We start from the raw sequence: 21,331 nt of genomic DNA, 5'->3' as shown, positions 1-21,331 counted from the left end.
AGCCTTCTATGTTGTCATTTGAATTGTTGATTAAAATTGCTGAACCGTACAGAACACTCTGTTACAATTAACATCAGCCTATTCAAAAGCAGTCTTGTCGGCACAATTACTTACCTGGTTATGAATCTGCCTAATATAGCTACATCCCAGCCCACGATGTCACACAATTTCATCACCTTGTTCACAAGATTCTCTTGACAAACTTGGCCTTGCTAAAATTCATATGTTCTCTGACTCTAGGAGAAATGCTAAATGGGGCTGCCCTTGTCTTCTCCTAGGAATAGCTTTCTGCCAGCACTGCTTTCCTTTCCCATCTGTAACCAAATTAGGTTTGATGCTGAAGTTTGAGTTGCCTTAATTATAGAATTTTCTCCTTATCTCACAGTTTTCCATCCCAATCCTGGATTATTTTTATTAATCATTGCAACATGATGCTATTGTACATATGGAGAAATGAACACTCAGAGAAGTTAATATGTTTGCTTTAGTTTAGTGAATAAATCTAGAGGGCAACCAGCTGTGGCACACAGCTGCATTATGTTGTAGAAGTACACTGCAGAAGGAAGCCCATGATCCAAACTGTCAAATGGATCAACAAATGATTTCAGCTACACCCTCATGGCTATTTTACTTATTGATAGCATTAACATAATTCTTTCTTCCTATTTCTTAACTTCATCCTTAAAAAGTTGATATATTCACATGGTTCAAGTTTTTCTAAAAAATAGAAACACACATATGCACATATTTAGTTAAAAAATATCTTACTATCCTTTCTCTCAGTCTTCTCAATCTGCTATAGCCCCATCCCATGCTCACTCACAAAAAGTTGACTACTGCTATTTGGTTTATTCAATAGCTTCCAGTATCTCTTCCTGTATATACTAGTAAATATAAACATATATTCTTATCTTCCCCCTTTTAACACTGTACACATTGCTCTAAACCTTGCTTTTATTTTCTCATTCACAGCATATTTTGGAGATTTTTTTTTGTATCAACAAAAGATTGCCTCCTCATTCTTTTTTACAGCGATAAGATATCCCATTGTATGGATATACCATAATTTACTTAACTAGTTCTCTATTGGTGGATAATTTGGTGGTTTTCACTCTTTTGCTATTACAACAATGTTGCAATGAACAATCTCATGCAGCTCATTTTACAAATACATCTATAGGAAGAATTCCCAAAAGTGTAATTACTGTGTCATAATGTATAAGCCTTTGCAATTTTCATAGATGCTGTCAAATTGCCTTCCAGAGCACTTGTTGTCCCTTTTCACTTCCACCCTCAGTGAGAGTGTATTTTTCCATGTCTTCCTCAATCAGCTGTATCATCTATTTTTTTTTTTTTACCAATTTTCTGGATAGGAAAAAAATGGTACCATGGCTAGCTTTAACTAGTCTCTTTCTTACTATAGCAAGTTTATTCATCTTTCACCTTTAAGAAACACTATATATTTCCTTTTCTCCTCAATGTAACACCTAGTTTATTTTCATCTCAATACTGGGAAACAAGTTAGTTTTTTGAATGGCCCACTTTGCAGATAAGGAAACTGAGGCCCAAATAGTTCACAGTAGTTGGTATCAGTGCCACTGCTGCCTCACCTTTAGAAAGGGAACTAACCCATTGGACCTTTGACACTGTTAAAAATAATTGTGCATAGACAGGACTATTCCAGAACCTCTGGCAGAGGGATTCCTTGCTTCTAAGCGTAGCTCACAGTTTCACTAGATGTTGGTAGGAACCCGTTTCCATAAATCCTTTCATTGAAGTGCGTACTGAAAGTCACATGCTCACCTAGAGGGCATTGGCAGGAGGTTGCTGAATGAAAGGAACTGCAGAGCAGAATCAGTTTCTCAAAAGAGACGTAAGCCTGAGGCCAGACCATGAGTTGGGACTTGATCGTTATTTGGTAGAGGAGCAAGCACATAAAAAGATACAACATATTTTTTTTTTATTTTTTTTATTATTTTTTTTACAAATAGTTTATTGTCAAATTAGTTTCTACATAACACTCAGTGCTCATCCCCAAAGTGCCCTCCTTCATGCCCATTCCCCCCTCCCCCCCACATCCATCAGTCCTCAGTTTTTGTCAGCATTCAAGAGTCTCTCATGGTTTGCCTCTCTCCCTTTCCCCCACCATTTCCGCCCTTCTTCTCCCCCTTGTTCCTCCGTCAAGTTCCTCCTAATCCTCCTATACGTGCAAACATATGATATTTGTCCTTCTCTGCCTGACTTATTTCGCTCAGCATAACACCCTCAAGGTCCATCCATGTTGCTACACATGGCCAGATTTCATTGTTTCTCATTGCCATGTAGTATTCCATGGTATAGATAAACCACATCTTCTTGATCCATTCATCTGTTGATGGACACTTAGGCTCTTTCCATGTTTTAGCTATTGTGGAGAGTGCTGCTATGAACATTGGGGTACATGTGCTCCTATGCCTCAGCATTTCTGAAAAGATACAACATTTTTAAAAATTTTCTTCATATATTTTATGACCTGACCCCCATGTTTCATACCATTCTAGTCACACCCTTATTTTTGAACTGCTTCCTCTAACATCTTATCATTTTATATGGTCCCTATCATCTCTCTGACTTCATTTCTGCCACTCTCCCCCTCCCTCACTCCACAACAATCATGCCTTTCTATTCACTGGTCTTCAAATACCCCAGACAGTCTCCCTTCTCTGGGTCCTAGCACTTACTCTTTCTTCTGCCACAGGAACTCTCTCCCCCCAATATCTGCATTGCTCACTTCTTCATTTCATTTAAGTCTCATTTCAAATGTCGCCTCCCTAGAGAAGCTGTCTCTGACCACCCTGTCTAAAACAATACCCCCTTCAGTCTCCATCCCCTTACCCTGACTTCTTTTTCTTCATATTGTGTTATTTTCTTTATAAATTAATGCTTATTTATCTTTGTTTTTTTTTAAATGTTTTATTTATTTCTAGGAGAGAGAGAGAGACAGCGTGAGCAGGGGAGGGTCAGAGAGAGAGGGAGTCACAGACTGTGAAACAGGCTCCAGGCTCTGAGCTGGCAGTCAGCACAGAGCCCGACGCGGGGCTCGAACCCACGAACCGCGAGATCATGACCCAAGCGAAAGTCGGACGCTTAACCGACTAAGCCACCCAGGCGCCCCAATGCTTATTTATCTTTGAGAGAGAGTGTGTGTGTCTGGGAAGGGCAGAGAGAGAGGGAGACACACAATCTGAAGCAGGGTCCCGGCTGAACTGTCAGCACAGTTTGATGCCGGGCTCAAACTCATGAACCGGGAAATCATGACCTGAGTTGAAGTTAGACACTCAACCAACTGAGCCACCCAGGTGCCCCAATATTATTTTCTGTATTTCTTTGTTATGGTGTGTCTCCCACCAATAGAATATAAGTTCCACAAGAGCAGAGACTATTTCTATCTTGTCCACCACTGCACTCTCAGAACACAAGGACAATTACAGAGAATGCCCTCAATACATATTTGTTGAATGAATGAATGAATGACTGTCTTAACTACCATTGTGTTAACATATTACCATTTGTAAAATAAATGTTGAAAAGGGTACTACTTTTGGATAATGTATTCAGGGAGAGCAACTACTTCTAAGCTATGCTACTGAATGGATATAGCAGATTTCTGTTATATCTGTGAGTCCTAGTAAGCCCTAAAATTTGGTACATGACTGGCTAGCTGGCTTAGGATCCCTTCGAGCTCTACTGGCCATCAAGTAGGAATTGCCTCATAGAGGAAGCCTGCTTCAGATTTTTTCCAGGCAAAACAGCCATGAAATCTGTTCAAGTCAGCAGAATTCCTCCAGGCTCCCTTTCACCCAGGTTACAACAAATGGGATATCTTAACCCAATTCCCTCATGCCCCACACCATTCAGGAGTGAGACACATACCTTTTGCCCTTTGTATTTATTTTTGCTGGGGTAACCCTAGAAAGTCATAAGCTCAGAGATTTGGGGGCTCACAATTTGTCTACCATCTCCTTGGGGGCCATTGCTCACTGCCTGTCTCCCTGCCAGCAGGGTCTAAGACTCAGTACGAGCTGCTAGGCTTTGGCAATTTAGACTGCTATAACTCCACTTTTCTGTAGGGAACTTGAGAGTTAGGGATTAATATAAGTGTCTCTCTTATTCAGACAATTTCCCTATAGTCTTGTTTCCCTTGAAAGTTGGTGGGATAACTTGGATTGCTGTGCCAGAGCCTTAAGGAGTGATCAAAGCTCCCTGCTTCATCCCACGTTGATATGTTCTGTCATTAGCTCCTAGCTAAAAGACAGCCTTTCCTCCCCCTCTCTCCTTACCTGATACCTTCTCACTATGAGAACTGAGCTATCCCAAGCTGAGAGAGAACTAGTTGATATGCTGATCCTCCCCCTGGGCTCCCAACTCTCTCCTTCTTCAGATTCCCCACAGTGTTTTATTAATACTTAATTATGGCACCAATTTCCTTAATCTTTGTGTTTGAACATACTATTGTGTATGAGTCTGTTCCCCCAGCTTGAGGGCAGAGGCTATACCTCTAGCAGTATAGCATGATGATTGGCATGTAGTAGTTGCTCAACAAATGTTTGCCTGGCAACAGCTGGGCAGACATTAAATAAAAGCCCCTTTGGGTTGTGTTCTGAATTCCCCTCTGCTTCTCTGTCTCAGAGGACTGGGGCATGAGGAAAATCTGGGAGGCATTGGATATGTTTTTGGCCTTGCTTGTGGTAATTGTATCATCGGTGTTTACATATATCTAAACTCATAAAATTGTACACATTACATATGAGCAGTTCTTTGTATATCAATTATACTTCAATAAAGCTGTTTTTAAAGTCTTTGCAAAATGTGATGTTAAGTCATGTCTTGTTTCCATCTCAACGGCCCTTTTCTTTTTCCTCCTTTTTCTTTTTGTTATGTGCATATATCAGGCCAATTAGTAGTATCTTCAGACTTCTGGAACCTTGATTGGTCATCAGCCTGTTCATGTCCCCTTCTCATCTTCATCAACTCCAAAAGTGGCGATCACCAAGGGATCGTCTTCCTCCGAAAATTCAAGCAGTACCTTAACCCGTCTCAAGTTTTTGACCTGTCAAAAGGTGGACCTGAAGCCGGGTAAGCATGGGGTAAGGGATATAGTTAGGTATATAGATGAGACTCTTCACTCTATACATTCTAGACTAGGTTAGGTTTCCTGAAATCAGTTCTAGTACCTGGGCAGGAAGGATATATTTTCTCAAGTCAGGACACAAACACATAACTTCAGAGAACTTCAGGTTGGGTAGTTGGAGAACTTTTAGCCCTCTCCCAGAAATCCCTTCAAGACCGTGTCCTGCTCTCAGATTTGTTCCACCTTTCCTGGTTGGAAGAAGTCTAACTATATCTCCTGACCTCAGAGGAGAAAACAAATGGATATTTGCTGCTCACATTTCCCGTCCCTCATTCCTTCCTGAAGCCAAATAGATGTCTTTTTTACTATAGGCCTGTTTTATTTAGGGACCATCTGGCTACTCAGCTCTGGTTTCTGTGAGGCCACTGGCCACTGTGCAAGGTATTCTTCTTGGACTCAACAAGGAGTTTATCTACGTTACTAGTAGCTTCCAGAGTATGGTTAGGCATTAAAGGTGGTAGGCTGAAGCAAGGACTCATCTCCAGGATTGCCTACAGGAGCGTTGCCTGTGATGTTAGGAATACACAGAGACAGGAGCTAAGTGAAAGAAGGCAGGTAGCCTATTAGCAGGATGCAGAAGCAGCAGTCTTTAGCTCTTGGTACAGTATAGAAAACAATTGTAAACCCTAACAGTTCATGAAATGATTCTTTTTCTCCATCTTTCTTTCAGGCTGTCCATGTTCAAGAATTTTGCTCGTTTCCGCATTGTGGTTTGTGGTGGAGATGGCAGTGTGAGCTGGGTCTTATCTCTGATTGATGCCTTTGGATTACATGAAAGGGTGAGTTCCTAGCTGACTCAGTTTAACCATTGCTAGAGAGATTGGGGGTATGGAGCTGCTCATCCCAAAAAGTCCCTGTTTTTCACTTTCCTTATGTATATAACACATTTTCTACTGGTTCCATAGCCAACCTGACTGGCAGATTCCCAATCTAAGCTTCCTCACCTAAACTATTTTCTGGTTCTCTATCTGTTAGAAGAAGAAATGAGAGAGTTAGCAGAAAGAATGAGCAGTGCTTTATTACCCAGGCCCCAAAGTGAATAATTGAAGGGGAGGAGAGGCAGCAAATAAGAAGTGGCTTCAGGCAGCATTCAGCCCCCAATTTCCTTCTCCTGAGGCCACTGATTTTCTTACCAAGTCTCATGTGTAGCAGAAACTTTCCTCTAACTTTTCCTCTCTCCCTAGATAGCTCCCTGCTCTTCTGACTCTTGTAGCATTGTCACCCAGTGCACCTTATCTCCTTGGCCAACACCTGATAGAAATTTATGGCTATATTTCTCTTTCATAAGCATGGCTATAAATATCGGCATATTCCAGCAATGTTTCCTTTCACTGAGTTGACTCTGTATTGCCAAGAGTGGGGCCCAACTCCTTCGGAAAAAGTTCACTCAGCATCAGACATCTTCCTATTACACTTCCTAAAGTCAGAAGTCTCTTATTGCCACTGGCTTTGAGATCTCTTCCCAAGGAGCACCATCCGGGTTTGTTTATGGGTGGATCTTGGTAGCATTGTTCGAAAATGGTGCCTGGTTTTGTTCTTGCAGTGTCAGTTGGCAGTCATCCCACTTGGAACCGGCAATGATCTGGCCCGTGTCCTAGGCTGGGGTGCATTCTGGAACAAAAACAAGTCGCCTGTCAACATCCTCAACAGAGTGGAGCAGGCTAGTGTGAGAATTCTAGACAGGTGAGTGGCTGAAAGATCAGGTCATTGTGCCTATTCCAGTCCCACATCAGCTACTGTGTTACATCATCTCAACCATGAATGTTGTAACCTCCCTCACAGCACCTCATTTCCTTTCTAGCTTTGATGCAGGGCAGTTTTTTTTCGGTGGGGGGAGGTGGCTGCACTTGTCTATTAGGAAGTCAGGGTCTACTATGTATCCTTTAGACATCACCAGGAGCGCTTGGGGGGCTCAGTTGGTTGAGAGTTCAACTTCGGCCTAGGTCATGATCTCACCATTCCTGAGTTCGAGCCCCATATCGGGCTCTGTACTGACAGCTGAGAGCCCGGAGTCTGTTTTGGATTCTGTGTCTCCCTCTCTCTAGGCCCCTTCCCCATTCACACTCTGTCTGTGTCTCTCAAAAATAAACATTAAAAAAATCAGACATCACTGAAGCCCCTCTTCAAACTTAAAAGATCCTAAATCAGGAGCCCCGTGGATAAATTTTAAGGGCTCTGTCAACTTCCTTCAAACAAGTGGCCTAGATTGTCTCTGCTCTAGAGAGGAACGAGTATTGCAATTCTAACTCCTGAAAAGAAACTTTCAATGTTGTGTCATAGTATTTGAGTTATGGCTGCCCATAAGGATATTCTGAGGAGCTTTTTCAAGATACTAAGCTAAGCCTACCACAAAGACTCTTAGGTCTTGGGTAGGGCCCTGGTAGGTGTATTTTACAAAAGCACCTGAGGTAATCTTGATAGTCACCTCTCTGGTTGAGAAGCACTGTTCTCTGGGAACCATATGATGGAATTCTTTCCATCACATTGGCCTCAAGAAGTCTTGAGACAGAGGCTCCACTTGTGGTATATCTTGAGATCAGGTGACCTGGGATAATGTGGGCATCCCTACAAGTCATCTTCCCCCACTACATAAACATTTTGACCTTTTTATTGATGTGTGAAGCATTAATGCCAGCTTTTGATGAAACAGAACCTAAATATATGTCTTTCTTTGACCTTCATTTCAGATGGAGTGTATTGATCCGTGAGACTCCTAGACAAACCCCATTGCTAAGAGGACAGGTTGAAATGGATATACCCCGATTTGAGGTAACTACTGCCCAGCCCAGCTATAATTCAGGCCAAGACTTTTTTTTTTTTTTTTTAAAAATAGTTTATTGTCAAATTAGTTTCCACATAACACTCAGTGCTCATCCCCAAAGTGCCCTCCTCCATGCCCATCCCCCCCTCCCCCCCACATCCATCAGTCCTCAGTTTTTGTCAGCATTCAGGAGTCTCTCATGGTTTGCCTCTCTCCCTTTCCCCCACCATTTCCGCCCTTCTTCTCCCCCTTGTTCCTCCATCAAGTTCCTCCTAATCCTCCTATACGTGCAAACATATGATATTTGTCCTTCTCTGTCTGACTTATTTCGCTCAGCATAACACCCTCAAGGTCCATCCATGTTGCTACACATGGCCAGATTTCATTGTTTCTCATTGCCATGTAGTATTCCATGGTATAGATAAACCACATCTTCTTGATCCATTCATCTGTTGATGGACACTTAGGCTCCTTCCATGTTTTAGCTATTGTGGAGAGTGCTGCTATGAACATTGGGGTACATGTGCTCCTATGCCTCAGCATTTCTGTATCCCTTGGGTAAATTCCTAGCAGTGCTATTGCTGGGTCATAGGGGAGTTCTAGTGTTAGTTTCCTGAGGAACCTCCACACTGTTTTCCAGAGGGGCTGTACCAGTTTACATTCCCACCAACAGTGTAGGAGGGTGCCCGTTTCTCCACATCCTCGCCAGCATCTCGAGTTCTCTGATTTGCTCATTTTAGCCACTCTGACTGGTGTGAGGTGGTATCTCAGTGTGGTTTTGATTTGTATTTCCCTGATGAGGAGGGATGCTGAGCATCGTTTCATGTGTCTGTAGGCCAACACTTTTATTACACAGTGAAACAATAGGCAAAATCCAGAGAAAGCTTTTGAGAAGAGAAGTCCATTGTCCATGGGCTCAGTGTGGATGAGATCGTTGAGGATTGGAGACATATCAATTAGCAGCTTTTACTAAGAACTGTGTTAGGTACTAGGAATGTAATTCATTCAGCCATTTACTTATTCATTGACTCAAAATATCTGTGGGAAAAATTTTATGGATTACCTACTATGTGTGAGATACTGTTCTAGGAGCTGTTCTTATGTGCTAGTGGGTAAAAGAGAATGACACATTTCATGTTGTCATGGAGTTCAGAGCCCAGTTGAAGTGATAGAAGCAATACTTTTAATAAAGTAGTATGAGTGTTAGTATATAAGGAAGTAGAGAGGGGTGGGGACACCCAATAGCTGTACCAAAACCAGTCTGGGGGAAATCAAGGAAAGCTTCTCAGAAGTGACATTTCAGAAGAGATCAAAGGACCAGAGGAATTAACCAGGATACTAAGAAAGAGGTGACCTGTTTCAGAAAGATGGAATAGTGTATGTTTTTCCAACAGCAAGAGAGAGCATAGAATATTCACTGAATGGAATGTAATATTCACATACATTTATAATGGCTAAGGCACAGGGGTCGGGGAGGAGATATGCATGGAGAATGACTAAAGATGAGGCTAGAGAAGCAATCAAGGGCCAGGCCAGGAAGAACCTGCTAATCCATGGTACAAAGTTTGGGCTTTTATCTTAATGAGAATCATAAAAATGGGTTTTTTTTTCTTATTTTATTATGAGAATTTTCAAACACACTAGCTTTTTGAGCTCAATAGTAGAACTAGTGAGGACTCTAGCCTATAGGATAAAACTCTCAAAGGTCAAAATGCTGATTTCAATATAAATGACATTTTATTGGCCATCTACTATATGTATATTGCAGTACATATCATCAAGCATTAAAATTTGAGATATATAATGCCAATAAGTATACAGAATCCTAACATAGAAACTATCAAACCTTTGTGTGTGTGTATTATATATATATATGATATATGTGTGTGTGTATTTAAGTTAAAACATAAAAATAAAATAAATGGTAGAGTCTACCATTAACATTTCACTATACATGCCTTATCACATATCTGTCCATATATCCATTCTGCTATCTGATAGAAGGGTTTTAAGCAGAAGAGTTCCATGGTATATGGAGAAACAATTGAAGGAATAAAGACTAAAGGCAAGGAGAAAAGATAGGAGATGCTGCAATTGTCTAGTCAAAAGATGATGGTGATATGGACTGGTAAAGTTATAACAGGGATAAGGAGAAATGAACATATTTAAGACATGGGAGCAAAATAAGTCAGGCAGAGAAGGACAGATACCATATGTATGTATGTACAGATACCACAGAGACTCTTGAATGCCGAGAACAAACCAAGGGCTGATGAGGGGGAGGGGGAGGGGAAGGGGGGTGATGGGCATGGAGGAGGGCACTTGTGGGGATGAGCACTGGGTGTTATATGGAAACCAACTTGACAATAAACTCTTAAAGAAAAAGACATATGGGAGAGAGAGAATCATCAGGACCTGGTAGATGTTTGAATGTAGGGAGTAACGGAGAGGGTGAAGTAGAAGCAGTAGTTAAGAATACAGACTCAAGGGGCGCCTGGGTGGCTTAGTCGGTTAAGCGTCCGACTTTCGCTTAGGTCATGATCTCGCGGTTCGTGGGTTCGAGCCCCGCGTTGGGCTCTGTGCTGACTGCCAGCTCAGAGCTTGGAGCCTGTTTCAGAGTCTGTCACTCCCTCTCTCTCTGACCCTCCCCTGCTCACACTGTCTCTCTCTATCTCCTAGAAATAAATAAAACATTAAAAAAAAAAAGAATACAGACTCAAGAGCCAGACTACTTGGAATCAAATCCAGACTCTAATACTTATCAGCTCCCCATTTCCTGTACCTCAGTTTGCTGTTCTGTGAAATGGGGTTGTTATAAAGATTGCATAAGAAAATATTTGCGTATAGCTTAGAACAAAGTCTGGTTCATAGTAAATATGATATAAGTGAATGCTTTTATTGTTGCTAATATTATTATAGAAGAGGTGCACTCTGGCATTGGGAAGATGTAGGTTCAAATCCCAGATCTACTATTTACTAGCTATGCAATATGAGATTGGTTGTTCATTTGAAACATGGAGCAAAAAGTACCTCCATGAGTTTTGAGAATTATTTAAATGAGAGCAAACAATATACTTCTCTTATTTTTATTTTATTTTTTAAATAGTTTATTGTCAAGTTGGTTTCCATATAACACCCAGTGCTCATCCCCACAAGTGCCCTCCTCCATGCCCATCACCCCCCTTCCCCTCCCCCCGACTCCCATCAGCCCTCAGTTTGTTCTCGGCATTCAAGAGTCTCTCATGGTTTGCCTCCCTCCCTCTACCCCACTATTTTCCCCCTTATTCTCCCCCATGGCCCTCCGTTAAGTTCCTCCTAATCCTCCTATACGTGCAAACATATGGTAGCTGTCCTCTGCCTGACTTATTTCGTTCAGGATAACACCCTTAATCAGTCTCATACATCTCTTATTTTTAGAATGACCACAGATCTAAGATTATCTATGGGGATCTTCAACAAGAATTCTCTGATTATGATTATTTTCAGAGACTCAGTTGAGTTGTTGGCAAAGAGTCAGTAGAAAATAATGAAGGGATAAGGATGGGCAGCAGACTATGTCCCAATGCTAAGATTCCAGGACTGAACACTTCTTTCCCCTCTAGGCTGCTGCCATCCAATATCTAGAATCTGCAACCACTGAGTTAAACAAAATCCTGAAGGCCAAGTACCCCACAGAGATGATCATCGCAACCAGGTCAGTCTTCCTTTCACTCTCAATTTTTGCTCTCATGAGCTGTTCCTCAGTCAGAAAAGGAGCTCAGTTTGATAGCTTGGGGCCAAGGAAAGTATCACATTTCTCCCAACTGAAACCTCCTGAATGGAAATTTTAGGAAAAAATAGGTGAGATTAGGGTGAGGGCTCCTGCAATTCCAAAAAGACAAAATTACAAGCCAGAAATTTGGAAAAAGAGTTACAGAAGTGAAACACAATATTTCTTACTATTCAAGAGCACGGCATTACTCCCTAGAGCTAGGAACACATTGCTTTCCATCTGAAATTGGAAGAAGTCTCTGTAGAACCTACAGAGTTGCTTTCTCATAGCCTGAGCAACACATTCTGCCCATCCAAGTATGTGGGTCATTCATTCCTCCTAAGACTCTTTGGAGGTTTCCGGCCAAGACTGCCACATTCTTCTCTGATAAACACTCCCCCAACCAAGAACAGTTCTCCCAAAGTCATTATGTTTGTGTTAAATTATATGGGCCCTTGAACCATAGCTGATTTGACCCAGGGTGAAAACCTGACCCAAGTTGGATCACTTGAATTTTCTTTTCTGAAAATTCTAAATTTATGCTGAAAAATTCCAGTTAACTCTCTTAGGTACTCACACATATGACTATATGTACCTGAAAAAATGGAAAAACAAAGGGAGAGGAGAGAGGAAGGAGAGGGAGAGAAGACCGATCAGGAAAGAGAGACAGAGAGAAGGAGAAGAAGGAAGATGGACTTTGTAAGAGAGAAGGGCTCTGGACATTATGGTCCATGTCACCTTGTCTCATCTATCTTATCTTTGAAGATTCCTGTGCTCAGCAGTGGAAGATTTTGTGGTGGATATTGTAAAGGCCTGGAGTCGGATAAAACAGAACAATACGGCAATAGAATCTGTGATTTTGAAAGTAAGTTTCCATTCCTTGTATCTAGTACTCTTAGTGTAGCCAGGGCCCCCTTTTGATTTATCTTTTAATTTATTATTTTAATTCCAGTATAATTAATGTACACTATTATATTAGTTTAAGATGTACAATATAGTGAGTCAAATTCTATACATTACTCTGTGCTCTCATGTACTCTTAATCCCCTTCATCAATTACACTCATCCCCGCATCTACTTCCCCACTGGTAACCATCAGTTTGATCCCTATATTCAAGACTTTGTTTTTTGGTTTGTTTCTTTTTTCTCTGTTCATTTGTTTTTCTTCTTAAATTCCACATATGAGTGAAATCATATGGTATTTGGCTTTTACTGGCTGACTTGTTTTGCTTAGCATAATACTCTCTAGCTCCATCCATGTTGTTGCAAATGGCAAGATTTCATTCTTTTATGGCTGAGTAATATGCCATTGTATATATATACCACTTATTTTTTCAATTCTCATTATTTTTATTTTTTAATGTAATTTATTGTCTAATTGGCTTACATACAACACCCAGTGCTCATCCCAACAAATGCCCTCCTAAATTCCCATCACCCATTTCCCCTTCTCCCCCACACTCCCATCAACCCTCGGATTATTCTCTGTATTTAAGAGTCTCTTGTGGTTTGCCTCCCTCCCTCAATGTTTTTAACTATTTTTGCCCTTCCATTCCTCCACTGTTATCTGTTAAGTTTCTCAAGATTCACATATGAGTGAAAATATGATATCTGTCTTTCTCTGACTGACTTATTTCACTCAGTGTAATAGCTTCCAGTTCCATCCATGTTGCTGCAAATGGCATGATTTCATTCTTTCTCATTGCCATGTAATATTCCATTGTATATATAAATCACATCTTCTTATTCATTCATCAGTTAATGGGCATTTATGTTCTTTCCATAACTTGGCTATTATTGAAAGTGTTGCTATAAACATTGGGGTACATGTGTCCCTATGCATCAGCACTTCTGTGTCCCTTGGATAAATTACTAGTAGAGCTACTGCTGGGTTGTAGGGTAGTTCTACTTTTAATTTTTTGAGGAACCTCCACACTGCTTTCCAAAGAGGCTGCACCAGTTTGCATTGGGTGCAAGAGAGTGCATCAACAGTGCAAAAGGGTTCCCATTTTTCCATATCCTCACCAGCATCTGTATTTTCCAGATCTGTTCACTTTAGCCACTCTGACATGTGTGAGGTGGTATCTCAGAGTGGTTTTGATTTGTATTTTCCCAATGATGAGTGATGTTGAGCATCTTTTCATGTGTCTGTTGACTATCTGGATGACTTCTTTGGAAAAATGTCTATTCATGTCATTGCCCATTTCTTCACTGGATTATTTGTTTTTTTGGGTGTTGAGTTTGGTAGTCCTTCATAGATTTTGAATACTAACCCTTTATCTGATATGTCATTTGCAAATCTCTTTTCCCATTCCATCGGTTGCCTTTTAGTTTTGTTGATTTTTCCTTTGCAGTGCAGAAGCTTTTTATCTTGATGAGATCCCAATAGATCATTTTTACTTTTAATTCTCTTTCTTAGGAGATGTATCAAGCAAAAAAATGCTGCAGCTGAGATCAAAGAGGTTGTTGCCTGCTTTCTCCTCTAGGGTTTTGATGGTTTCCTGTCTCATATTTAGGTCTTTCATCCATTTTGAGTTTATTTTTGTGTATGGTGTAAGAAAGTAGTCTAGTTTCGTGCTTCTGCATGTTACTGTCCAGTTCTCCCAGCACCATTTGCTAGAGACTCTTTTTTCCATTGGATGCTCTTTTTTGCTTTGTCAAGGATTAGTTGGCCATACATTTGTGGGTCCAATTCTGGGTTCTCTATTCTATTCCATTGGTCCTTGTTTTTTTGTGCCAATATCATACTGTCTTGATGATGACAGCTTTGTAGTAGAGGCTAAAGTCTGGGATTGTGATGCCTCCCACTTTGGTTTTCTCCTTCAATATTACTTTGGCTATTCGGGGTCTTTTGTGGTTCCATACAAATTTTAGGATAGTTTGTTCTAGCTTTGAGAAGAATTCTGGTGCAATTTTGATTGGAATTGCATTGAATATGTAGATTGCTTTGGGTAGTAATGACATCTTAACAATATTTATTCTTATGATCCATGAGCATGGAATGTTTTTCCATTTCTTTGTGTCTTTTTCCATTTCCTTCATAAGCTTTCTATAGATTTCAGCATACAGATCTTTTATATCTTTGGTTGGGTTTATTCCTAGGTATTTCATGGTTCATGGTACAATTGTAAATGAAATCAGTTTCTTGATTTCTCTTTCTGTTTCTTCATTATTAGTGTATAAAAATGCAACCGATTTCTGTACATTGATTTTGTACCCTGCGACTTTGCTGAATTCATGGATCAGTTCTAACAGACTTTTGGTGGAGTCTGTCAGGTTTTCCATGTAGAGTATCATGTAGCCTGGGAAAAGTTAAAGATTGATTTCTTCTTTGCCAATTTGGAAAGCCTTTTATTTCCCTGTGTTGTCTGATTGCTGATGCTAGGACTTCCAACAAAAATGGTGAAGGTGGACATCCTTGTCGTGTTCCTGATCTCAGGGGGAAACGTCTCAGTTTTTCCCCCATTGAGGATGGTAGTAGCTGTGGGCTTTTTGTAGATGTCTTTTATGATGGTTAAGTATGTTCCTTACATCCCGACTTTCTTGAGGGTCTTTTAATAAAGACCTTAATAAAGACTTTTAATAAACCCTTCTTAATAGAAGAGATGCTGTATTTTGTCAAATGCTTTTTCTGCATCTATTGACAGGATCATATGGTTCTTATCCTTTATTTTATTAATGTGATGTATCACACTGATTGATTTGTGAATACTGAACCAGCCCTGCAGCCCAGGAATGAATCCCATTTGATCTTGGTGAATAATTCTTTTATATGCTGTTGAAATTGATTTGCTAGTATCTTGTTGAGAAATTTTGCATCCATGCTCATCAGGAACATTGGCCTATAATTCCCCTGTTTTGTGGAGTCTCTGGTTTGGGAATCAACGTAATGCTGGATTCATAGAATGAATCCAGAAGTTTTCCTTCCATTTCTATTTTTTGGAACAGCTTGAGAAAGATAGGTATTAACTCTGCTTTAAAGGGCTGATAGAATTCCCCAGGGAAGCCATCTGGTCCAGAACTCTTATTTCTTGGGACATTTTTGATAACTGATTTAATTTCTTCACTAGCTATTGGGCTGTTCAAATTTTATATTTCTTCCTGTTTGAGTTTGGGTAGCATATAGGTGTCTAGGAATTTGTCCATTTCTTCCAGGTTGTCCAGTTAGTTGGCATATAATTTTTCATAGTATTCTCTGATAAATGCTTGTATTTTTGGGGGATTTGTTGTGGTAAATCTATTTTCATTCATGATTTTATCTATTTGGGTCCTCTCTCTTTTCTTTTTGAGAAGTCTGGTTAGGGGTTTATCAATTTTGTTTATTTTTTCGGAAAACCAACTCTTTGTTTCATTAATCTGTTCTACTATTTGTTTGTTTGTTTTATTTTTTTGTCCTATATTGTTTATTTCTGCTCTGATTTTTATTATTTCTTTTCTTCTGCTAGGTTTGGGGTTTCTTTGTTGTTCTGCTTCTATTTCATTTATGTGTGCTGTTAGATTTTGTATTTGGGATTTGTCTTGTTTCATGAGATAGGCATGGATTGCAATGCATTTTCCTCTTAAGACTGCCTTTGCTGAATCCCAAAGGGTTTGTATTGTTGTGTTTTCATTTTCATTTGTTTCCATATATTCTTTAGTTCTTTAATAAGATGTTCTTTAACCTCCATGCATTTTGAGGTTTTCCAAACTTTTTCCTGTGGTTGATTTCAAGTTTCATAGCATTGTGATCTGAAAGCGTGCATGATATGATCTCTTTTTTTTTTTAATTTATTGAGGGCTGTTTCGTGACTCAGTATGTGATCTATCTTGGAGAATGTTCCATGTGCACTTGAGAATAGTGTATTCTGCTGCTTTAGGATGAAAAGTTTTGAATATATTTGTCAAGTCCATCTGGTCCAGTGTATCATTCAGGGCCATTGTTTCTTTATTGATTTTCTGCCTAGGTGATCTGTCCATTGCTGTAAGTAGAGTGTTCAAGTCCCCTGGAATTGCCGAATTCTTACCAATAAGATTGCTTATTGGGGTGCCTGGGTGGCTTAGCATCCAGCTTCGGCTCACGTCATGATCTCACATCGCATCGGGCTCTGTGCTGACAGCTCATAGCCTGGAGCCTGCTTCAGATTTTGTGTCTCCCTCTCTCTCTGACTCTCCCCTGCTCAAGCTGTCTCTCGCGGAAATAAATTTTTAAAAAGCATTTACAAAAAGATTGCTTATGTTTGTGATTAATTGATTTATTTAATTGGGTGTTTAAACTGGGTGCATAAACATTTATAATTGTTAACTCCTCTTAATGGATAGACCCCATTATTATGATATAATGCCCTTCTTCATCTCTTGTTACAGCTTTTAGTTTAAAATCTAGTTTGTCTGACAGAAGTATGGCTACTCCAGATTTCTTTTGACTTCCAGTAGCATGATAAATGGGTCTCCATTTTCTCACTTTCAATCTGAAGGTGTCCTCAGGTCTAAAATGGGTCTCTTGCTGCAAATAGATGGATCTTGTTTGTTTTTTCTTAAATCCATTCTGATACCCTATGTCTTTTTTTTTTTTTTTTACAAATAGTTTATTGTCAAATTAGTTTCCACATAACACTCAGTGCTCATCCCCAAAGTGCCCTCCTCCATGCCCCTCCTCCCCTCCCCCCCACATCCATCAGTCCTCAGTTTTTGTCAGCATTCAAGAGTCTCTCATGGTTTGCCTCTCTCCCTTTCCCCCACCATTTCCGCCCTTCTTCTCCCCCTTGTTCCTCCATCAAGTTCCTCCTAATCCTCCTATACGTGCAAACATATGATATTTGTCCTTCTCTGCCTGACTTATTTCGCTCAGCATAACACCCTCAAGGTCCATCCATGTTGCTACACATGGCCAGATTTCATTCTTTCTCATTGCCATGTAGTATTCCATGGTATAGATAAACCACATCTTCTTGATCCATGGAAAGAGCCTAAGTGTCCATCAACAGATGAATGGATCAAGAAGATGTGGTTTATCTGATACCCTATGTCTTTTGATTGGAGCATTTAGCCCATTTACATTCAGTGTTATTATTGAAAAATATGGGTTTAGAGTCATTGTGCTACCTATAGTTTTCCTGCGTGTGGTGATGTCTCTAGTCCTTTGTGGTCTTTGCAACATTCCACCCACAGAGTTCCACTTAGGATCTCTTGTAGTGCTGATTTATTGGTGATGAATTCCTTCAGTTTTTGTTCGGGAAACCTTTATCTCTCCTTCTATTCTGAATGACAGACTTGCTGGATAAAGGATTCTTGGCTGCATATTTTTTCTGTTCATCATATTGAAATTTTCTGGCCATTCTTTTCTGGACTGTCAAGTTTCAGTAGATAGGTCTGTTACTACCTTATGTGTCTACACTTGTAGGTTAAGGCCTGTTTATCTCTAGCTGCTTTCAGAATTCTGTCTTTATCTTTGTATTTTTCCAGTTTCACTATGATATGTCACACAGAATATCGATTCAATTTATGTCTGAAGGGAGTTCTCTGTGCCTCCTGGATTTCAATGTCTGTTTCCTTACCCAGATTGAGGAACTTCTCAGCTATGATTTGTTCAAGTACACCTTCAGCCCCTTTCTCTCTTTTCTTCTTCTGGCACTACTATGATATGGATATTGTTCTGTTTCGTTGAGTCACTTAGTTCTCTAATTCTCCCCTCCTGGTTGAGAATTTTTTTCTCTTTTTCTCAGTTTCAGCTTCTTAATTTATCTTCTATTTCACTTAATATCCCCTCTGCCTTTTCAATCCTTGCTGTCAGTGCCTCTAGTTTATTTTTCACCTCATTTAAAGCATTTTTTAATTCATAATTACTATTTTTTGATTGCTTGATCTCTGAAACGATAGATTCTCTGCTGACATCTAAGCTTTTTCAAGCCCAGTGATTAATCTTCTATTATTCTAAATTCTTGTTCAGTTATATTGTTTATATGTGTTTTGACAAATTCTTTAGCTTTCATTTCCTCCTGGAATTTCTTTTGATAAGTGTTCTTCTGTTTCATTATTTTGGCTAGTTTTCTGTCCCTTCTGTGTTTTAAAAGCTTGTTTTGTGACCTGTTCCTGCGAGCCGTACTATACTAAAGAGGGGTAATACAATGTCCAGGACCTGGCCCTTCACAAGGTGTTTTTTAGGAGAGTGTTATTTGCTCTCTGTTTCTGTGACTTTGGTTACTTTATCTCCCTAACTGTAGTGATGTTTTGGACCTTCCACCAGGTGTGCTTTGATTTGTTCATTGAAATAGCCCTAGAAAGGAAAACAAACAAAAAACAAAACAAAACAAAAACATGTAAACACACAAACAAAAAAAACAAAACAAAAAAACCCCCAGAAACACCAGATACAAATAAACAACAGGGTGGAGGCAGTGTTGATGGAAGAGGCCTTGTTCCATACAAAGAGAGAAATGACAGGGGCAGGAAAAAGAAAAAATAAAAATTGACCACACAGAGAATCTATATGGCTTAATCCAGAAAGAGAGAAATGAAAAGAAAGAAGATGGCAAGAAGAAAGAAAAGATTGACACAGAGAGAAATTATTTGACTTAATCCAGAGAGAGAGAAGGGAAAATAAAGAGGTATAGATCATGTATCAAGAGAATGGATAAAACATTTCTGCTTAAACAAACCAGCAACCAGAGTAACCTGACTAGAGGAGGGAAGAGATAAGAAGGAGAAAAGGAAGGAGGAATATATCTATATAATAAGAATTGTCTTAGAATTAAATCAGGCAATGCAACAGCGCTGGTCTGGAGCAGGGGCTGTCTGGTTTGTCAGCATCAATCCCGCTCAAGTAGATACACAGTTACCAGACACAGAGGGATGTTACTTGGGGTAGGCGGTCCCGCCTCCATTGTGGGCCCACTGTCCATTCCCTGAAGCCCCACCTATGGCCCGTCAGGTTGTCCTGGCGGGTCCCTGGATGCAACTCTGTTTTCCGCCTCCCAGACTCTTGGAGTTCAAAGCCCTTTGGATTCAACACTGCTTTGTTTGAGAGACAAGGGAACATCAGATCCTCTTACTTGTCCAGCATGTTAGCCCCTCCTTCTGACTCCTTGCTTCTGAGGGACTGCAGCTTTGACCCACTCAGATCCTCTGGGGGAGGGTTTAGCTGAGTAATGGTTGGATGCCAGCCCACCCCCAGGAACATTCATGAAACGGAGCTACTGCTGATGCCCAGAGACTGTGGCTAGGTGCCAGCCCACCCCAGAAAACGTTCATGTGATCTTGTAGCAGCAGCATTTCAGGGTTTATGAAAAAATACAACATACATCTAGGACCAGGTTTCTCCCTTAATTTCCTTGTTCAAACACTGGCGAATGTGGTTGTTCTCTGGGGTCGGCTGGGACCTTTGCCTATGGGGTGGCCTCACAGTCCCTACCTAAATGTCCTCCCATCAGGGGAACCGCCACTCCCTGTGTGGTCTGAGGACCCCTTGGACCTCACTCTCTGCTCCTGAGGATTCACCCTTCACATCAGAGCACTGCCAGGTGCAGCTGCAGAATTTCAGATTCTGTGTTCCTCCATTTATAGAATCTTAATGGAATTTAAACCCTCTCTTTCCTCCTTTCTCCCTTTTTTGTTTAATCCCTGCGGCTGTTTCTACTTTTCCACTTTCTCTCCAGCTGCCTTTTGTGTGTGGGGGTGATTTTCCCATACTCTCCTCCATCTCCATCCTTTCTCTGCAAGCAAAAACAGCTCCCTGCCCTCCAAGGCTTCTTTCTCGCCTAGTTCACTTCTCTGTGCTGCATACCTGCCAAGTTCTGTTGTTCAGGTTGTGCAGATTGTTGTGTTAATCCTTAAATCAATTTCCTAGGTTTGCATGATGGTTTAATGTTGATCTGACTGCATTTCAGGGACAAGAGACACAAAAAGACTTCCATGCTGTTCTGCCATCTTGGCCCTTCTTATACCAATTCTTTATCCTTTCATCATTTGATGCACACTTGGGTTGCTTCCATATCTTGGCTATTGTAAATAATGCTGCAATAAACATAGGGTACATGTATCTTTAATACTTAGTGTTTTCATTTTCTTTGGGTAAATAGCCAGTAGTGGAATTACTGGACCTTATAGTAATTCAATTTTAATTTTTTGAAGAGTCTGCATACTGTTTCAATTCTTGCTGCACCACTTTGCGTTCTCAACAACAGTGAATGAGGGTTATTTTTTCTCCACATCCTTGCCAACATTTATTTCTTTTTATTTTATTTCATTTTTAAATAGTTTATTATCAAGTTGGTTTCCATATAACATCCAGGGCTCATCCCCACAAGTGCCCTCCTCCATGCACATCACACCCCTTCACCCCCCTACCCATCAGTCCTCAGTTTGTTCTCAAGAATCAAGAGTGTCTCATGGTTTGCCTTTCTCCCCTTCCCCCACTATTTTCACCCTTCTTCTACCCCACGGTCCTCCGTTAAGTTCCTCCTATACGTGCAAACATATGGTAGGTGTCCTCTGCGTGAGTTATTTCGCTCAGCATAACACCCTCAAGTTCCATCCATGTTGCTACACATGGCCAGATTTCATTCTTTCTCATTGTCATGTAGGATTCCATTGTATACATAAACCACATCTTCTTGATCCATTCATCAGTTGATGAACACTTAGGCTTTTTCCATGTTTTGGCTATTGTTGAGAG

General features: G+C 40.4%; 1 protein-coding gene across 1 annotated transcript in view; it reads left to right on the top strand.

Annotated features, from left to right (window-relative positions):
- Positions 1 to 21,331, top strand: part of DGKK (diacylglycerol kinase kappa) — a 189,571-nt gene that overhangs the window by 131,217 nt on the left and 37,023 nt on the right. Inside the window, exons 9-14 of the mRNA XM_039221173.1 lie at positions 4,932 to 5,115; positions 5,841 to 5,949; positions 6,714 to 6,853; positions 7,858 to 7,939; positions 11,534 to 11,625; positions 12,448 to 12,547. Coding sequence (XP_039077104.1) covers positions 4,932 to 5,115; positions 5,841 to 5,949; positions 6,714 to 6,853; positions 7,858 to 7,939; positions 11,534 to 11,625; positions 12,448 to 12,547 — 707 coding nt within the window. The remainder of the gene's footprint in view (positions 1 to 4,931; positions 5,116 to 5,840; positions 5,950 to 6,713; positions 6,854 to 7,857; positions 7,940 to 11,533; positions 11,626 to 12,447; positions 12,548 to 21,331) is intronic.

Source organism: Hyaena hyaena, unplaced genomic scaffold (genome assembly GCF_003009895.1).
Source record: "Hyaena hyaena isolate Hyena2069 unplaced genomic scaffold, ASM300989v1 scaffold_960, whole genome shotgun sequence".
NCBI lineage: Eukaryota > Metazoa > Chordata > Mammalia > Carnivora > Hyaenidae > Hyaena > Hyaena hyaena.
The sequence above is the reverse complement of the archived record's forward strand: the minus strand, read 5'-3'. Positions and strand labels throughout refer to the sequence as shown.